The sequence below is a fragment of the Ranitomeya variabilis genome, chromosome 8 (assembly GCF_051348905.1).
Source record: "Ranitomeya variabilis isolate aRanVar5 chromosome 8, aRanVar5.hap1, whole genome shotgun sequence".
In the NCBI taxonomy this organism is placed as follows: Eukaryota; Metazoa; Chordata; class Amphibia; order Anura; family Dendrobatidae; genus Ranitomeya; species Ranitomeya variabilis.
Genome location: NC_135239.1, coordinates 53,432,017 through 53,452,872, shown reverse-complemented (window position 1 = coordinate 53,452,872; position 20,856 = coordinate 53,432,017). Strand labels below are relative to the sequence as shown.

The 20,856-nt window shown below is 43.2% G+C and overlaps 1 protein-coding gene across 1 annotated transcript in view; it reads left to right on the top strand.

Moving 5' to 3' along the window:
- Window positions 1-18,637, top strand: part of ABCD3 (ATP binding cassette subfamily D member 3) — a 47,762-nt gene extending 29,125 nt beyond the window's left edge. Inside the window, exons 11-23 of the mRNA XM_077276587.1 lie at window positions 439-508; window positions 1,535-1,632; window positions 1,715-1,806; window positions 5,151-5,242; window positions 5,329-5,401; window positions 7,726-7,789; window positions 11,544-11,621; window positions 12,227-12,292; window positions 12,387-12,476; window positions 12,608-12,727; window positions 13,804-13,908; window positions 16,484-16,540; window positions 17,317-18,637. Coding sequence (XP_077132702.1) covers window positions 439-508; window positions 1,535-1,632; window positions 1,715-1,806; window positions 5,151-5,242; window positions 5,329-5,401; window positions 7,726-7,789; window positions 11,544-11,621; window positions 12,227-12,292; window positions 12,387-12,476; window positions 12,608-12,727; window positions 13,804-13,908; window positions 16,484-16,540; window positions 17,317-17,394 — 1,083 coding nt within the window. The 3' untranslated portion in view covers window positions 17,395-18,637. The remainder of the gene's footprint in view (window positions 1-438; window positions 509-1,534; window positions 1,633-1,714; window positions 1,807-5,150; window positions 5,243-5,328; window positions 5,402-7,725; window positions 7,790-11,543; window positions 11,622-12,226; window positions 12,293-12,386; window positions 12,477-12,607; window positions 12,728-13,803; window positions 13,909-16,483; window positions 16,541-17,316) is intronic.
- Window positions 18,638-20,856: the final 2,219 nt, after the last annotated feature.

The following is a 20,856-nucleotide window of genomic DNA, read 5'->3' as shown; positions in this document are numbered from 1 at the left end:
CCAGCTTCTGACTATAATAGCTATAACGATCCATTGTTCCAGCTTCTGACTATAATAGCTATAACGATCCATAGATCCAGCTTCTGACTATAATAGCTATAACGGTCCATAGATCCAGCTTCTGACTATAATGGCTATAACGGTCCATAGATCCAGCTTCTGACTATAATAGCTATAACGGTCCATAGATCCAGCTTCTGACTATAATAGCTATAACGGTCCATAGATCCAGCCTCTGACTATAATAGCTATAACGATCCATAGATCCAGCTTCCGACTTGTTAGTATAAGTATGAGAAATGAAAATGTTTGTATAAAATAAGCGCAGTGGATACAGAAGGCTTCCATTCATTTGGTGCAGATTTGTGTGCGCTTATTGCCGGCTGGCGGATTGTGAAATGCTTCCTAATCGGATTACTGTTACTTTGTATTCCACAGGTGGAGCACTTACATAAATTTATAGTTTTCCGCTTTTCCATGGGTTTTGTAGACAACATTGTTGCCAAATGTAAGTCCTAATCTGCTCTTGGTTATGTATTGTACTGAACGGGTAAATCCCAGAAGTTTCGCTGCCGCCTTTAATAAATGCTTGCATGTCGTGGATTGAGATTTATATAATCTTCCACTTGTGTAAATGTTTTAAAGGGGTTTTCATATCATTTATTTTTAACCCCATCTGCTTTCTGTAGATAGAAATATTAAATTGTCTGTACAGTCCATTCCCTGCTCCATCACTGGCTCTTTTCCCGCTGGCTTCAGCGGTGATCTCTGGACTACAGCGCATTTGACCGCTGCAGTCTGTCACTGAGCTCAACAGCTTATGCTATGATTGGCTGCAGATGCCACTTGGATTGTAGTCGGCAGCCTGTAAACAAGTATTGTGCGCAGCGGCGGAGAGGCTGCTCCGGAGTGGGTGGAAGGCAAGTAACACTGATTTTATTGTAACTACAGCAAGCTGATGGGGCTAGACGTCTTATAGAAGGGAAAGCCCTTTAAAGGGAAATGACTGCTCGGTCCAGGCTCGGGCACTCTGTGCACCCTTGTTGTGGCCACCTACTTGTTTTCTACCTATCTCTGCCCTCCTCTGGTTCCAGGAAAGTCTGTGCTCTCAATCAAGGTAGAGATGGCATAAAGAGATGGGAAAACAAGTAGGTGAGAACTATTTGGCTGTGCCAATGGTGCATTGTGGTGTATCGGGCGCCTGTGCGTGCTTAGAGCAGTCACTTTGGGGTGACAGACTCCCTTTAATAGTCAATGTACACTCCTTGTGCTCACATTATAGCCAGGATCTGCAAACTGTGGCCTTCTAGAACTTCCTACATGCCCTGACAAACTGACTGACTCCCTGTGCCATGTCAGGAATTGCTGGGAGTAGTAGTCTCACAACAGCTGGAGTGCAGAAGATTTCTCCGCAGCACAGTAACTGCTTTTTCTTTTAGCACTAAAATGAATGAAAATAAGTGTCACAACCGCCTCCCATTTACTGATTTCAATCTATGCACTAACGATTATTGCACATATTTACGTATTGCAGATCTTGCGACAGTTGTCGGTTATCTGGTTGTCAGCCGTCCTTTCCTTGCAATAAACCATCCGCGACATCTGACCAGCAGCCACGCCGAGCTCCTGGAGGTGAGATGAATGTCTTTAGTATGTAGAGACTTTTCCATCTGTGTGATTATTCCTCTGATCGATCACTCGTCTTTCTCTGAAGGATTACTACCAGAGCGGAAGGATGTTGTTAAGGATGTCTCAAGCACTTGGAAGGATTGTCCTTGCAGGGCGTGAAATGACCCGGCTGGCAGGGTAAGAAGGTGTACTGCTATGGTAAAAGCTGCAGCTCACAGAACTACTGGAAAACTACTCTTGTAGGTGACACCAATGGTCTTTAAGCAGTCTTAACCCCAATAAAAATGCTGGGCGCCCCTAATAGAGTGGGGACCCTGGACAGTTGACCAATTTGAACCCCCTCCTCCAACCAAACGCCGGTCCTGACTGTAATTAGGGTTTATTTGTGGAGTAGCTTACTCTAAAAATCCTATAAAATCATGCTTGGGCTTAAGCTGAGATGAAGGAGGTGGTATGAGGTAGTTTGGATTCCGGTGTTCATTGTATGGTATAACGACCTGATAACCCGACTCTCCAGGTCAGTATGATTGCGATTCAAAACTTGTATTACTTTTCTTTCTTTAATGTTGAGGAAAAAAATATTTTTTCAATTATAAGACGAGACGCACTTTCCCCCCCCAAATATGGAAAGAAAAATGGGGTGTGTCTTATAATCCGAAGGTAGCTTACCATGGGAGGCGGTGGAGCGGGGTCACAGAAAGCAGGGTCACTGGGTCAAAAGGCTGGCGCCAACAGGAGTGGGGCGATGCTGCAGGCCCTGGGCCAGGAGCAGGGGGGTGTCCCGGCGTTGTGAGGCTGCAGGCCGTGAGCTCTGTTTTAGTTTGCGTTTCTATGGTGCTTCCCACACTGTCATCTATGTGACAGTGTGTGAAACACCGGCGCCGTGGTTCTTATTGGCGGCAACGCTACCGCCGGTAGGACCGTCGGGCAGAGCGCTGCAGGGTTATGCTGTCAGATGTCAGCCTGTACCCGCAGATCAGCATGCGTGGGCTGATGAGACTACTGCTCCCATCGGGCTACGTCTGCTGTCACTGATAACGATGATAGCAGGGAGATGTAATCTCATCAGCCGGCGCCTGTGCTCACAGTTTAAAAAAAAAAAAAAAAAAAAGTCAAATAATCACATACATATTCAAATAAGAATAAAAAAACATTTTCACTGGACACTGAGGCTTTTTTAGACCTTGACTTCCTGTTGTTTCAGGAAACAACACGTGTACATTAACTGCAGTGAACAAACCATGACCGTATCTTTTGTATTGAAGCATCTAAAAATAGTGTGCAAATGTCATTGTGAAGGGATCGGGGTCAGCTGTGACATTACGTATTGTGATTGGTGGAATCGGTGTTATCAGCTGTGCATAGAGGTGTTAAAAATTAAAAAAAACCTTCCGGAAAGGACAAGAAAAGTCTGAGTCTAAAAATCCCCAGTGACCACTGTGAAAATTGCAAGATTACTATTTTTTTTTTTTTTGTAATATAGATTGAGATATGAAAGTAAAAAAAAAAAAACATTGTGAAAAATGTTTGGGAGCAGATCTATCTCCTTAAATATATGCATGTGGCTGCTATGGCTGTGTGTGGGCACTGTATACAGACTATAGCTGTAAGGTGTGTGTGCATAGGAGTGATAAGTCTTATTAGATGCAGGTTTCATTACAGATCACTGCATAATCAGCTCTTGTCCTGTGAATAAATGATTATTACTCTTAGACTGGGCAGAACACAAGTTAATAATCATTAAAAATTGGCTCCTGTGTATATTTTGCTGTTACATACATGTTATGGCGCCCCCTGCTGTTCTTCCATAGGTAATGTCACATACTCTGCAGCTCAGTTCCATCATGCGGCTCATCTTGTACATGGGGCGTCCAGAGTTTGGTTCGGATACCAGATCCTGAACCAGAACCCGAACTTTTAAGTTCGGGTTCCCTCGTCTCTAGTTATAATGTCATCCGTGATGGAAGTGAGTGTCTATGGCCTGCACGGGATAATTCCTCTAGTTAGAGTCACGCTAAAGCTGTGTGATCATCTTAATTGTCAGTTGCCAAATTGTATCTCCGAGAGATTTATGTGTACACGGAGAAAGACAACTAGTGATTGACCACACAGTCAGGAACAGAAAATCTGCTTTATTGAACAAAGGGTACATCCTTATATAGATTGTGACTTCTCATATTGATCCTTGGTAAAACCTTCTGATTTCCCCTCCCTCAGGAGGACTTTAATCAGAACTCATTCGCTTTTATGATTCTGATTTCTCCTAATCATTACTTCATTATTTATTTAATAAAAAGTGGACACGGTATCGTATCAAAGTCCTCATAAGTGTTCTAAAACTTGCTGACGGGTATGACTTCTAGCACGTAGACACATAACTAGTCTCCTTGGTTCATAATGTTCTTATAAGTGTCCATTTTGTATATATTCATTCATTCATTTTAGATATCATTAAATACATACCCTTATCGCCTCTATAGTATGCAGCGTGCGGGCTCAATAGTAAGTCTCTGGGTCTGTGCACGCCATCTCACAGGGCAGTGAAGGGCCCCATAGACTTACTATTGAGCCCATACATTGCTATATGTGGGTGCATCATAAGAGAGCTGTGCACTTTCGCGTAGAATTTTGTGAATTCAGTACCCGGACCGAATATAATGTATTAGGCTATGTTCACATTTGCGTTGCGTCGGGCGCAGGTTCGGCGACGCATAGCGGCGCATGCGTCATGCGCCCCTATATGTAACATGGGGGCGCATGGACATGCGTTGTCTTGCGTTTTGTGACGCATGCGTCATTTTTGGCGCAAGCGTCAGGGCGCACAGGACGCTGCATGATGCATTTTTTTTGCACCGAAAATCATGCCAAAATTGGACGCATGCGTCACAAAAAGCTGCGTTTTGCATGCGTTGTGCGTTGCGTCGCCGACGCTGCGCCGCACAACGCAAATGTGAACGTAGCCTTACCAAAAAATGTGTAATGACAGTCCCACTGTAAGCTGCATTTGCACTGGGCGCCCGCTTTCTGGTAATGTTGCAGTGTAAACAGGCTGCTGATCACTCGATCAATGAGCAAAACGCTCGTCTGTCAGGTGGAATGTGCTATTGTTCTGCACAAAAGATCATCGTTCTCGGCAGCACACAATCCTGTGTAAACAGGCCTTGTGCTGTGGAGAACATGGCAGCCTACACGCACTGAGCGATTATTGCAGATCGTTCGGTGCGCTTCGTTTGGTGCAATTAGGCTATGGAACGACCGCCAATCATTAAATATTTACCAATCGGAAGTAGCTTAGTGCCGCCGGTCGGCTCTTGTAAGCGGACATGTTGTCTGGCAGATTATTGACTGATGTGTAATGTTTGCAACAGAAATGAGTGAGTTAATTTCCACAAATGTTCTTTAGAACATTGCGGGGTCCGTGGACCTCCAATAATTCTGAATAGGGATACCGCAGCTCTGCGGATTTAGGAACCAACTTGCTCCATGATTGATTTGTAATCCTATTGTGTCGCCCGTCATAGATTCACCGCCCGGATTACAGAACTAATGCAAGTGCTGAAGGACCTCAATCAGGGGAAATACGAGCGAACCATGGTCTCCCAACAGGAGAAAGGTGACTATGTGACTGTGGTAATGTTTGCACGATCTCACATGTGTACACACACGTGTATAACTACCAAATCTCCTCTGACATTGCAGAGACAGAAAATCTTCCCAGCGTTCCCCTAATACCTGGAAGTGGAACCGTTATCAACACTGACAACATCATAAAGTAAGTTTGGGAATTCTCCTCTTATGAATCTGGCTTCATAGTTACGGTTTTATTAGTGGTGTGGCGTGTTCATAGACCACATTGTAAGCCAAGGGTGGGAAAAGCCAAAATGTCATAATCAGCACAGGAAAAGGCAGAGTGTTATTTTACTGGAAAAATCAGACTTTTTTTTTTTTACTTTAGTGGTCTTGTAAAACGGAGCCATCACCGCCCACCGCCATTGCAGAATAATTCTCGTTAACATTACATCACCACTATAGACTGCGTAGTGTCGGGCATTTTAATCATTTACATCCCTTCCTGGCACAGCTGGATTCATTTGGGAATTGCTGGAAGCAGAACGACATATTCCCATCAGCAGTAGTAGTTATCTGGGTTCTCCAGTGAAATCAAGTTTGCACCTGTCCACTGGAGATGTGATAATCGGTGGGGTCCGATCGCAGAGCACTTTTATCCCTATGGGACTGCTTATGTGCTGTGCTTGACTTTTTTCGGCAGCCCCATACAGAATGAATGGAAGGGTGGTCGGAGTCTGACCTACTGCTCCATTTTGTCATAGATCTGCCAATTGGTGCAGGTCCTAATGGTGGGGCCCCCACTGATCAGCTACTTCTCACCTGTCATGAGGATAGATCATAACTAGGGATGAGTGGAGCCGTGGATGTTCGGGTTTGTCAGGTTGACTGAACATTAGCCCAAAGTTCTTTTTGGATACCTGAACTGTATCCGAACTTGAACCCAAACCCCATTGAAGTCAATGTGGACCTGATCTTTTCGTTGTAAAATGGTCCTGTCTGTCTCTCTCTGTCTCTCTCTATCTCTCTCTCTATCTCTCTCTCTCTCTCTGGGTACTGTCTCACAGTGGCACTTTTGTCGCTACGACGGTACGATCCGTGACATTCCAGCGATATCCATACGATATCGCTGTGTCTGACACGTAGCAGCGATCAGGGACCCTGCTGAGAATCGTACGTCGTAGCAGATCGTTTGGAACTTTCTTTCGTCGCTGGATCTCCCGCTGTCATCGTTGGATCGGTGTGTGTGACGCCGATCCAACGATGCGTTCGCTTGTAACCAGGGTAAACATCGGGTTACTAAGCGCAGGGCCGCGCTTAGTAACCCGATGTTTACCTGGTTACCGTCGTAAATGTAAAAAAAAAACAAACAGTACATACTCACATTCCGGTGTCCGTCAGGTCCCTCGCAGTCTGCTTCCCGCTCTTACTGCCGGCCATAAAGTAAGAGCAGATCACAGCGGTGACGTCACCGCTGTGATCTGCTTTCACTTTACGGCGGCACTCAGAGCGGGAAGCAGACTGCAAGAGACCTGACGGACACCGGAATGTGAGTATGTACTGTTTGTTTTTTTTTTACTTTTACGACGGTAACCAGGGTAAACATCGGGTTACTAAGCGCGGCCCTGCGCTTAGTGACCCGATGTTTACCCTGGTTACCCGGGGCCTTCGGCATCGTTGGTCGCTGGAGAGCGGTCTGTGTGACAGCTCCCCAGCGACCACACAACGACTTTCCAACGATCACGGCCAGGTCGTATCGCTGGTCGTGATCGTTGGAAAGTTGCAGAGTGTGACAGTACCCTATCTCTCTCTATATCTCTCTCTATATCTCTCTCTATATCTCTCTCTATCTCTCTCTATATCTCTCTCTCTATATCTCTCTATATATCTCTCTCTATATATCTCTATCTCTCTCTCTATCTCTCTCTATCTCTCTCTCTATCTCTCTCTCTCTCTATCTCTCTCTATCTATATCTCTCTCTATCTATATCTCTCTCTCTATATATCTCTCTCTCTATATCTCGCTCTCTATATCTCGCTCTCTATATCTCTCTCTCTATATCTCTCTATCTATATCTCTCTCTATCTATATCTCTCTCTATCTATATCTCTCTATCTATCTCTCTCTCTATCTATATCTCTCTATCTATATCTCTCTCTCTCTATCTATATCTCTCTCTCTCTCTATCTATATCTCTCTATCTCTCTCTCTCTCTATATCTCTCTCTCTATATCTCTCTCTCTATATCTCTCTCTCTATATCTCTCTCTCTATATCTCTCTCTCTATATCTCTCTCTCTATATCTCTCTCTCTCTCTATCTATATCTCTCTCTCTCTCTATCTATATCTCTCTCTCTCTCTATCTATATCTCTCTCTCTCTATCTATATCTCTCTCTCTCTATCTATATCTCTCTCTCTCTATCTATATCTCTCTCTCTCTCTCTCTCTCTCTCTCTCTCTCTCTCTCTCTCTCTCTATCTGTCCTGTATCTTGCAGTTATCTATTTTTTACTTTTTTGCTTTTTTAGGTTTGAACACGTCCCCCTTGCAACACCAAATGGAGATATGCTCATCCGGGACCTTACTTTTGAGGTAAATAAGGTTGAGGTTTCTTCCCGCTATATTGTTACTTGTACAGTATATCCATCTTATTACAAATATTTTTTGTTGCATACGTAAATGATTTTAGATTAAAAAAAATGCATTTCTGTTAATAAAAGAATTACATTTTGATAGTTGATTCTATATCTGAGAGTTTATCTCTTTTCTTCCTGAGGCATTGATGCTTGCCATTGTCATTTAACCCCTTTCTGACCTTGGACGGGATAGTACGTCCGACATCAGTACCCCTGCTTTGATGCGGGCTCCGGCGGTGAGCCCGCATCAAAGCCAGGACATGTCAGTTGTTTTGAACACCTGACATGTGCCCGCAATAGGCGCGGGCAGAATCGTGATCTTCCCACCCCTATTAGCTAGTTAAATGCCAATGTCAAACTCTGACAGCGGCATTTAACAAGTGCTTCCGGTCGGAAATGCACGCACCGGTGACCCCTGTCACGTGATCGGGGGTCATCGGTGCTTTGGCATGAGAACCAGAGGTCTCCTGAAGACGTCTATGGTTGTTGATGCCAGATTGCTGTGAGCGCCACCCTGTGGACGGCGCTCATAGCAATGCTGCAATTCTACTACATAGGGGCGATCTGAGCATCTCCTCTATGTAGCAGAGGCAATCGAGTTGTGGCAGCTTCTAGCCTCCCATGGAGCTATTGAAGCATGACAAAATTAAAAAAAAAAAAAAAATGTTTTTAAAAATATAAAAGTTCAAATCACCCCCTTTTGCCCAATTCAAAATAAAACAATTAAAAAAAAAATCAAACCTACACATATTTGGTATCGCCGCTTTCAGAATTGCCCGATCCATCAATAAAAAAAAAAAAGAAAGGATTAACCTGATCACTAAATGACGTAGTGAGAAAGAAAGACAAAACGCCAGAATTACGTCTATGAACTCGTAGTGACCTGGAGAATCATAATGGCAGGCCAGTTTTAGCATTTAGTGAACCTAGCAAAAAAAACAACCCAAAAGACAAGTGTGGGACTGCACTTTTTTTTGCAATTTCACCGCTCTTGGAATTTTTTTTTTCCTGTTTTCAAGTACACGACATGGTAAAACCAATGGTGTCGTTCAAAAGTACAACTTGTCCTGCAAAAAATAAGCCCTCACATGGCCATATTGACGGAAAAATAAAAAAGTTATGGCTCTGGGAAGGAGGGGAGCGAAAAACGCAAACGCAGAACTGAAAAAAGCTCTGTGGGTTAAGGGGTTAAAGGGGTTGTCCACTACTAGGACAACCCATTCTTGATCAAAATATTTGGCCCCATAAAATGATAAAGCCTTTACTCTCCTCCTGTGCCGGCTCTGATCCCGCGGTGTCAGCACTCTCTCCCCAGAGCTCTCGTGCGGTGTTGTGACATGTGACACCGGTGCCCAATCAGAGCTGCCGTCACTGTCCCCGCCTTCAGACAAATCGAACATGAAGAGGAAGTCCGGGCTGCAGCTGATCTCCGAATTCCACTTCATGCTCAATTCGACAGTAGGCGGGAACAGTGACGTCAGTGTCACAGCAACAGCATGGGAGCCCCGGGGAGAGCGAGTTCTCACACTGCAGGAACGCTGCCTTCACGGGAGGCGACTATAATCTGTATTATTTTATGGGGGTCAAGCGATGGGTATGAAAAGAAGTTGTCTAATTAGTGGATAACGTCTTTAATTGGTTAGAGAAATCACCGTATTTCTATAATAGAGCAGATGGCATAAGGAGCTCCGCACACCAAGTACTGCAAATGGTTTTTAATGGTTTGATCCTTCTGGACAGTAACACTGAATGTCTGTTTCTAGCATGTTACCCTTTCATGTCGGCCCAATTTTCATTTCTGCACTTTTGATACTTCCTCCCCTTATTCCAAGGGCTGTAACTTTTTTTTATTGGTGCCCTAAATGCAGACATTCCATGATCATGTTACTTAAATGCTTCTGTCCTAGATAGATAATTGCATTTAAAGGGAACCTGTCGCCAGCAAAAACACTATTAACCTGCAGATATAGGGTTAATCTGCAGGTTAGGGTACCGTCACACTCAGCGACGCTGCAGCGATATAGACAACGAGCCGATCGCTGCAGCGTCGCTGTTTAGGGGGCTGGGGAGCTGTCACACAGACAGCTCTCTCCAGCGACCAGCGATCAGGGGAACGACTTCGGCATCATTGAAACTGTCTTCAACGATGCCGAAGTCCCCCTGCAGCACCCGGGTAACCAGGGTAAACATCGGGTTACTAAGTGCAGGGCCGCGCTTAGTAACCCGATATTTACCCTGGTTACCATTGTAAAAGTTAAAAAAAAAAAAACACTACATACTCACCTTCTGATGTCTGTCACGTCCCCCGCCGGCGGCTTCCCTGCACTGAATGTGTCAGCGGCACCGGCAGTAACAGCGGTGACGTCACCGCTGTGCTCTGCTTTACGGCCGGCCGGCGCTGACACATTCAGTGCAGGGAAGCCGCCGGCGGGGGACGTGACTGACATCAGAAGGTGAGTATGTAGTGTTTTTTTTTTTTTTTTTACTTTTACAATGGTAACCAGGGTAAATATCGGGTTACTAAGCACAGCCCTGCGCTTAGTAACCCGATATTTACCCTGGTTACCACTGTAAAACATTGCAGGCATTGTTGCTTTTGCAGTCAAACACAACGATACACACCAACCTAACGACGAAATAAGGTGCTGGCCTTCTAGCTCCGACCAACGATATCACAGCGGGATCCAAACACAACAAGATCGCTATCCAGGACGCTGCAACGTCACGGATCATTGTCGTTCTCGTTGGAAAGTTGTTCAGTGTGAAGGTACCTTTAGTGTTACCAACCTGCCCGGCACCTGCACTTAACTGAACGCTGCCGGGAGAAAATTAACATTATTCTCCCCTGGTTTCAGTCACGGGGGGGCTCCAGTTCCGTCACCACTCTGAATACAAAGTGGCAGCCGTAACCGAGCCACCGGCCCTGACTGACACTCCCTCTGCATTGGGGTCGGCTGTCAGTCAGGGCCGGTGGCTTTGTATTCAGAGTGGTGACTGAAACCAGGAGAGAATAAAGTTCATTTTCTCCCTGCAGCTTTCAGCTAAGTGCAGGCGCTGAACAGCATAAGAACTCTGGTAACCTGCAGATTAACCCTGTACCTGCAGATTAATAGCATTTTTGCAGGTAACAGGTTGTGATGAAACTGCAGAGATCAGATATTGCTCTGGTAGCTGCTGTCAGAGGTGGCTGCTGGCTATATTACACAGCTGGCACCCATTTTGTGTGGAGGGGACGTGGCACATGGAGTGGGCTCTGGAGCCATCACCAAACATGGGGTGTAATAGTACTTACTACGTCTGCCAGAGGTTAAGATCCTTTACCCATTATAGATAGCCACACTTGCCAACCATCTAAGGTGTTCATAGGCCTCCTGACTCCTTCAACAGAATTTTTCAGTGAAGGAAAGGATTAGGCCTGTTACCTTAGAAAGCCCAATGCCACCAAAGGTGTCCTGCGTCTTACTCCACTCTCCCCGTTGAAGATACGTGTAGGCTGGGCTGAGCCCAGTGTATTTGCAGGAGAGTGGAGAACCTGTATGTCAGCTGTCCTGGCACCTTCTCCATTTCTTCCTTCTCTGCAGGTGCTACACTTTTTTGGATCATGTTATGTGTTGACTTTCTTAGCTTTTTTGTTGGCAGTTTTAATATAATATAATTATTCGTATTTGGTTGCATGAAAAAGGTTGAATTTCGCACATTCCTCTGTGTAGGTGAGGTCTGGCACCAATGTTCTTGTCTGTGGGCCAAATGGATGCGGGAAGAGTTCCCTGTTCCGTGTATTGGGAGAGGTAAGTGTCCACCTAACTGAGGTTGTAGTTCCTTCTGGTTCTGGGCAGAATACAAGCCCACACACGTACACTTCTTATATATTCTTATTTTTAATAACGTTACTATTGGTAATTTTAAAGGGAACTTGTTGCCTGGTTCATGTCGCCCAAACTGCTGGCAGCATGAACCTAGTTCTGGCTGCACAATTGGCCCGGTGTATTTTTCTCCGAAATGCTTCCCTCGGATGAACCTTGGACACCCAGAAAAAATGAGACCACAATCGGCTTCTAATTGGCTGCAGGTCTCACGTGGCATAACAATGTTACTCAACACCCAGGGCTGGAGGGGCGCTAGTGCAGGAAGAGAGCATGTCCTTTTTATAGGGGGTGCCTAGGTAGTGTTTTCAGTTCCCTTTTTTTTTGTTACTGGCCACTAGTTGGGCCGAAATTATCACAGGGATACTTTCTCAAGAATTACACACATTTATAAGCACTAATGGGGCTTTAACGTAGTTTTTCTATGTGTTCTCACTTAAAAATAGATAGGAATCAGTAAAAAAATGCTGAACATTATTGCTTGATTTCTTTTTAGTTTTTTCAAATTGTGTTGTTTCTTTCTCTTTTAGTTATGGCCGCTTTTCGGTGGATCTCTTACAAAACCTGATCGAGGAAAACTATTTTATGTTCCTCAGGTAACGTTTTACTCACACGTATGATTTAATCCTTTGTGTGATAATATTTGGGCGAGACGAGTGGTGATTTTTATCTCCATAATTTCCATAACAGAGGCCATATATGACCCTTGGGACATTACGGGACCAAGTCATCTATCCAGACACCCAAGAAGATCAGAAACGCAGAGGCATATCTGATAAGGTAAGAAGAACCATTATTGGTGGTTTAGCTTTCTGAGCCCTCAAATTTTTTCTTTTTTTTTTTGTCTTTTTTTATTAAGCTACAACCTTATTTTTAGCTAAATTATTTTCTTTGTTTACAACTGAACGCAGGTCCTGAAAGAATACCTGGACAATGTCCAGTTAGGGCAGATTCTGGACCGTGAGGGCGGCTGGGACAGTGTCCAGGACTGGATGGATGTTCTCAGTGGAGGAGAGAAGCAAAGGATGGCGGTATGTAATAAATGATGGGTGCTTGCCATGGATTTTATTTTAAAGGTGATCATAGACTACATTCCAGTCTGGGATCAGCTACTGCATTTCACGGACGCCTCTGACCTTCAGAGGAAATTATGGAGTTGGACAAACAAAATCATTAGATTGTCACTGGAGAGGTGGCCATATTCACTTTGTATTTGTTGGGCGGATGTACAATTAAATACGGTATCTCTTGATCACCTACCTAGTAGCGATGAGTGAGCATGCTCGGATAAGGTGTTATCCATTCATGCTCGTGTGCAGAGTTTCTTCGGCACGCTCAAAAAATGTGTCTGAGTCACCGCACCCGCATGTCTCTCGGCTGTTAACCCATTACTTGCCAAATTAGCAATTTTCATTTTTTATTTTTTTTTAATGACAGATTTTTGATGATTTGGATCCTAATGAATCAGAAACATAATTTGCTAAAATTTTTCAAGTACGGATTTTTCAGAAAAGGGCGTCACAATATTCAATTAAAAATGACAATGACATGATTTCCTATTTTGTAAACATTCATTTTACAAGCACAACGCAAAAGATTGGACCTAATTGTAAAAATTAGAAAAATCTTAGTTGCTAGAAGCTAAAGATTAGGCGTCCCAAACAAAGGACATTGGTAGATAATGGGTTAACCACAACACGTGAAGGGATCCCCTGTTTGTTAGACAATCCCTTCATGTGTTGCAGCTCTTGAACAGCCGGAAGACATGGAGCCGCGGGTACTCAGAACATATTTTTCGAGCAGGCCGTAGACACTCAGCACCTCTGATAACACCTTATCCCAGCACGTTCGCTCATCACTAATAACTAGTAAATAACTGCTCGTCTTCTTAATCAGTGCAGCCAAAGATGTACACAAGATCATTTTGACCTTGCAACGATATGTAATTGAACAGTAAAGCTATAAACGCCCGTCCCCTTGAACGCGGATATTCGGATATTCCATTACTGCCAGTCCACATGTCTAAGTCCTGTTTCCATTGCTTGTATGAAAAAAGGACACGTTAATATCTAAAGCTTTTACTATATTAATCACATTGTCCTTTCAGATGGCTCGGTTATTTTACCACAAACCTCAGTTTGCCATATTGGATGAGTGCACGAGCGCGGTCAGCGTGGATGTCGAAGGTTTCATTTACAGCCACTGTAGGAAGGTGAGTGACCATAGAGAGACAGAGGGATATTCTGATGGGGGCCATTTATTCCTGACCCACAGGATATATATCAGATTGGCAGAGGAAGAACATTCGCACCACATCGTCCATTTCATTGCTGTGCATTTCATCTTCGCTACCTTGTGCTTTTACCAGCGCCGTGAACTTGGGACATGAGCCGCCGTTCTTGTCATGGTCGCGTATGAGCCCCAATCTAACCAAACTAATCTAACGTCCTTTATCATTTGTTTAACCCCTTTCTGCCAGCTGACGGAATAGTACGTCAGCTGGCAGATCTCCTGCTTTGAGGTGGGCTCCGGCGGTGAGCCCACCTTAAAGCCGTGACATGTCAGCTGTTTTGTACAGTTGACATGTGCGCGCAATGAGCGCGAGCGGAATCGCGATCCGCCCGTGCCCATTAACTAGTTAAATGCCGCCGTCAAGCGCTGACAGCGGCATTTAACTAGTGCTCGCGGCCGCGCGCCCGGAAGTGCTCGCACTGCTGACCCCCGTCACATGATCGGGGGTCAGCGGTGCATTGCCATAACAACCAGAGGTCTCCTTGAGACCTCTATGGTTGTTGATGGCCGATTGCTTTGAGCGCCACCCTGTGGTCGGCGCTCAAAGTACACCTGCCTTTCTGCTACATAGAGGTGATCTGTACTTCACCTCTATGTAGCAGAGCCGATCGTGTAGTGCATGCTTCTAGCCTCCTATGGAGGCTATTGAAGCATGCGAAAAGTAAAAAAAAAAGTGTTTAAAAATATAAAAAATAAATAAAAGTTCAAATCACCCCCCTTTCGCCCCAATCAAAATAAAACAATTAAAAAAAACATACACATATTTGGTATTGCCGCGTTCAGAATCGCCCGATCTATCAATAAAAATAAAGGATTAACCTGACTGCTAAATGGCGTAGCGAGAAAAAAAATCAAAACGTCAAAATTACGTTTTTTTGGTCGCTGCGACATTGCATTAAAATGCAATAACGGGCGATCAAAAGAATGTATCTACACCAAAATGGTATCAATAAAAACGCCAGCTCGGCACACAAAAAATAAGCCCTCACCCGACCCCAGATCATGAAAATTGGAGACGCTATGGGTATCGGAAAATCGCGCAATTTTTTTTTTTTGCAAAATTTGGAATTTTTTTTCACCACTTAGATAAAAAATAACCTAGACATGTTAGGTGTCTGTGAACTCGTAATGACCTGGAGAATCATAATGGCAGGTCAGTTTTAGCATTTAGTGAACCTAGCAAAAAAGCCAAACAAAAAACAAGTGTGAGATTGCACTTTTTTTGCAATTTCATCACACTTGGAATTTTTTTCCCGTTTTCTGTTACACGGCATGGTAAAACCAATGGTATTGTTCAAAAGTACATCTCGTCCCGGGGGTGAAGGGGTTAATAAAAGAAATGTGTAGATTGGTTTCAGAAGACCCTTTTTGAGGAGTATTTCTGAAATTTATTTCTACCTTGCAGTCATCGAGACTGATAATACCTGTATATAGACATAGTGTAGTGTAGTATCCATCTGTTTTTAATGTTCTACACTGAACAAGTAAGGAGGAATTAAATTGTAGCTCATATACTAACACCAAATAAAGAGGAACGACCTATAATTAAGATACTAAATAAGAGTCACGCATTGCTATTACAGTATAATAAGTAACTCCTAATTTACCTCTTAGGGTGCTTTCACATTGCATTTGGCATCTGTTCGGTGACCCCGTCAGGGCATACGGCCGATTCTCCCGTAAAGCAGGATTCGTATGTATGCTCCAACAGGGGCCATTGGCTATAATGGTGTTGACATAGTGAACGTGCGCCCTGAAGTGCACTATTTTTGGGCTTACACCCAGGCGCGGTCTTCTATGTCTGAGTACATGCCAAAAAACGATGCGTGTCAGAGCCCACATTCACGCTGTCAACACCATCATAGCCTATGGCCCCTGTTGGCGCCTACATCCAAATCCAGTTTTGAGGGGGGATGGGACATAAGCCCCAACGGGGCCACTGAATGGGTGCCTGAATGTAGTGTGAAATCACCATTATTCTAATACTTAATAAAGAGGAACTCTAATTTCACCCTTTATTTTACCACCAATTTTCGGGTATTATCCTGTAGTTGGGAGATATTCTGCACATGGATTTCCATCTCGTCATTAGTAATTTTTTGGCCACTGAAGCTGCTGTGATTCGGGGTATTGGTCAGGATTCCTCATGGCTTCCTTTCTGCTTTCTTATTTTCTCCTTAAATCAGATGAAGAAGTACAAGGATTAGGGTTTCGGGTCATAAGAGAGCAACTGATCGATCTCCTGGCTTAAATGGATCGGTTGGAGTTTTGCTATAATTACTACAATTGTGATTTCTGCTGGGAGGATGTCAGTGGTCGCATCAATCACTCACATGGTGGCTTACACCCACGTGGCATCTCCGACCGATGGCGGTTTTATGTCATTAGATGACGGATCAACAGTTGTCTTTACCTGCAACATTAAACTTTGAAACGTAAGGCATCTTTGTGTTGAAATTTCTAGTTTGCAATAAACAAGCCTTATTTCTTCCTAGGTTGGAATCACCCTTTTCACTGTGTCACACAGAAAGTCCCTGTGGAAACACCATGAGGTAAGAGCGAGTCATAATAATTAGTGTGGGGTCAACGCTATTCATCCGTGATATCTGACCACATAAAACATGGTATGAATCTAGCAGAATGTACAATCCTCATCTAGTCCTAGGTGAAGCTTTAGACCTTGAGCCTCCTTGTTATCGGCAGACCCTTAGTAAATAAAGTACTATTGGCACTGATTGGCTGTTTTCATTAGTGGGGGTGAACCCCTGGTGTGTGGCACCTATGTAACATACATGCATGGCCATTTATCTGAGCACCCAGCTCTGCATTTGCTTTTATAAGGTAGTGATAATCTCCTGCTGATAAAACACTGACTTTATAAAATCAACAAAACAAAGCCTAGTTAGTGACATCTCTGGCGCTAAGGTTTCTGCTCCTGCATCATGTTCATATCCACTTTTTGGTCTATAGGGCTGTTCACATCCACTTTTTTTTCCTTTTTCATATATCTGCGGACCGCACAAATCTTAGTCTGAATGTTGGATCAAAATCGGCAATACGAGCCTTTTGGTCCGTGAAACAAATCGGACAAGTATCTGGTGTCCATTTTTCATGGACCGCTAGATAGGAGAAGTTGGAGAAACTTTTTTTTTTTTTGTCTACTCTGGTAAAAAAACCAAACAACTGGGCACTCTGTGGGCAATCTGATCAAAACCGTGATGAACCTAGTCTGAATGAGCCCTTATTATATATATTTTGTGCTGGTATTTTTCAGTGCATAGTCATGATAAAGTAATGTGTTTCGGTATTTTTTCTCTTCTCTCTGCAGTACTACCTGCACATGGACGGACGAGGCAACTACGATTTCAAGCCAATTACAGATGATACAATTGAGTTTGGATCCTAGAGCTCGTAATTCGGAGCCAACTCACGGGAAAAGAAAACTATGACCTAGTTTACTTTCTCTTAGCGATTTTTCTTTTTTTTTGCCTAATTTTACACAATTAAAGTCTAATACGTTAATGTAATTAACACTACTGTACAAAGGTACAATGAAGTCCTCCATGAGGTTCAAATCAGAGGCTCTGAATAGTCTTTATAAAAATAAATTACTCAGCCTTTCTCGGCTAGTGACACATGCGTCTAATTTCCAGAAAGGAGTGAGAAATCTGCCCCCTTAGGGGGGGTGTATACGGTGGTCCTGCTCCTGCTCTTCCTCTCTAAGCGTTGACTGCACTGTGGCCTGGGACTGGAAGGGTTTCTTGTGATCGCAGTAAAACACGTTTAGCGTCTTTTTTTTTTTTTTTTTTTTTTTTATTAATTGTTTAAAACTGATCTCAGGGTCTATTTTGAGATAATGCAGATGATAAAAATGGACAACATGCACTTAATTATAGGATTTACTATATTTCTTGTTGTTATGATGCCAAAAAACACCGGATAGGGATTCCAGCGAGAAAACACTGAGTGGCTCTGGCTTTGCCAGGTTGTAACTAATGATGAGCGAGCGTCCTGGGATAAGGTGTTGGCATGCTCGGGTGCTAACAGAGTATCTTCGGCGTGCTCGAATAATATGTCCGAGTCCCCACGGATTTTTGTCAGCATCAACACATGTAGGGATTGCCGAACAGACCATTCCTATATATGTTGCGGCTGTCGAGGGGACTCGGATATATTATTCAAGCAAGACACTTGGTCAGCACCCAAGCATGCTACCGCCTTATCCGAGCACGCTCGCTCATCACCAGTTGTAACGTCTGCTACGTAGGCTTTGCAAATCTCCGAGAACTCGGCCCAAATCCATGAAAAGGCAGGCAGGCGTAGAATACTTGTATTCCATAGAGTATGTCTATGCTGATGCTTTCTGTCTCCAATTTTATATGTAACAGATTTACACGTCCCACGTGCAGATTTCAGTGAATTTTTCCGATACTTTCTATGTGATTTATTGTAACCTATTAACTTAAGATAGTAGTAAAGTGGATGAATTCTAGGCTGTTTATCAGGAGATCACTGAGCAGGGTAATAGACCATTTATTGTACACATGACCAGGAAGGTAAGGGCATTAACTGGATATGTATAAACATTGGAATATGATACATAATGGCATGCACTGAGTAATGCAATAAATGGGATCTGTGTAAATCCTCATCGCTGTGTCTTGTGAAGTTTTTTGTACTGGATATTCTTCTCTCTCAGGGTGCACGTTGCTTCCCAGCACTGTTCGATGGCCTACTCAGGACTTGTGTCTGAGTCCACTTGTAAACTGGATTTGGATGAATGCGCCAATGCGGCCATAGAGTATAATGGTGCCGGCAGAGCAAACGTGTAGATTGCATCTGGGTGTCCGTCTCCAGTAGGCGTACACGCCCGAAAATGATGCAATGCAGTCACCCACATGCTTTGCACTGGCAACCTGTTAGATCCTGACAAAGGTAAGATCTGATCACTTTTCAGTATAAGTCTAGGATCACACAACAGTTTTTTCCACATATAGGAAATCCGTCCGATTATGCTGATCCCTCTGAGCACACTTTCCCCACCCCCTCTGTAATGTCAGTCCTTGAAATTCGCACACCACTCGGATGTCATCAGAGTGCGGTCCAATGTTTTCCACGCACCCATAGATATGAGTGGGTGAGTGGTATCCGATTATCAGAGTCAAATTGTGCATGCTGCAATTTTTTTTTTTCTCCTCGGACAGAGTCTTCCGAGGATGTGCATACATTGGAATGGGTAGCCCAAGTTACGCGGTCGTCTGCATGAGCCCTAATATTGATATCTTGGGATAATACACTGCACTGTATAACTGGTTTTATTATTATTAATCCCACACTAAAAAATATGGAAATCCAAGCTTCAATTGCTGTTTTTGTTCATCTTTCCTTGCGCCAAAAGAATATGTATTCCCAAAGTGGTGCTAAAGTAAAAAAAAAAAATTGTAAACGGACAAGTGAAAAGGTATTGCTCTCAAAAGGGCAAAAGTTTATTTTAATTTAAAAGTTATTTTCCTGTGCATATCTAGTATAAAAAAAATCTTTTGGGTGTTGCCTTAATTGTAGCGACCTCCAGAATAAAGTTTAACAGATCAATTATACAGCATGAAAAAAATCCAGATTTTGTTTTTTGTTCATTCCTACTGCCCAAAGATGTAATAAAAAGTGACTAAAAGTTGATATATAATCTCGACAATGGTACAAAAAACAAGCTCATACAGCTGCCTCGTCAGAAAATAAAACAATTTCAGAATATGGCGACCAAAGTGTATTTTTTTAACTGAATCTTTGTCCGTGCAAAAATCAGAAAACATTTAAAAAAATTCCATTTGGTATATTGTAATGGTACCGACGTACAGAATAAAGATAACCAAATGGTACAATGTTTTAGCAAAATATGTAATACAGAATTGCTGGGGTTTTTATTGGTTCATTGCTTTTCACAAATGTAATAGAAGTAATCAAAACGACATATGTAGCAAAAAATGTCACCAATTAATACGACAGCTTGTCCTAAAAAAAAAATAAAAAAAAAAATATATCACTCTTGTAGATGGTGATATAGAACATTCACAGTTGTTGGCAAATAGCAACAAAAGATTTTTTCAAACAATTTATTGTGCAAAAGTAATAGAACATTAACATAAATACATTTTTTTTTTATTGCTGTAACTATACCACAGAGTAAAGTCAGCACGCTTGCAGCATGATGAACGGCATAAAATTCATATATATATATAAAAACACATGCAATTTTGCTATTTTTTTTTTCCCAATCCTTTCCCATAATAAGTAGTTAATTGACTCCTCCTCGCAACCTTGATGTAAGTGTGAGGCCGGGGTCACACATGCGTGTTTTACGGACGTAAGAGCGCAGAAACTACGTCCGTAAAACTCGCATTACATACGGCACAATTATTCTCAATGGGGCTGCTCCTATCAGCCGTATATTACGGATCCGTAATATACGGCTTTCTACGGCCGTACAAAATCGCAGCATGCTGCGTTTGTCAGCGTATTGCGCAAAAAAAATCGCCAATGAAAGTCTATGGGGGCGAGAAAAATACGGATTCCACACGGACCAGCAGTGTGACCTGCGAGAAATACGCAGCGGTGTTAGTGAAAAGTCGGTAATTCAATTGCCGGCTTTTCATTTCTCCTGCACAAACCCGACAGGATATGAGACATGGTTTACATACAGTAAACCATCTCATATCCCCTTTTTTTTGCATATTCCACATTACTAATGTTAGTAGTGTGTATGTGCAAAATTTCAGCGCTGTAGCTGCTAAAATAAAGGGTTAAATGGCGGAAAAAATTGGCGTGGGCTCCCGCGCAATTTTCTCCGCCAGAATGGTAAAGCCAGTGACTG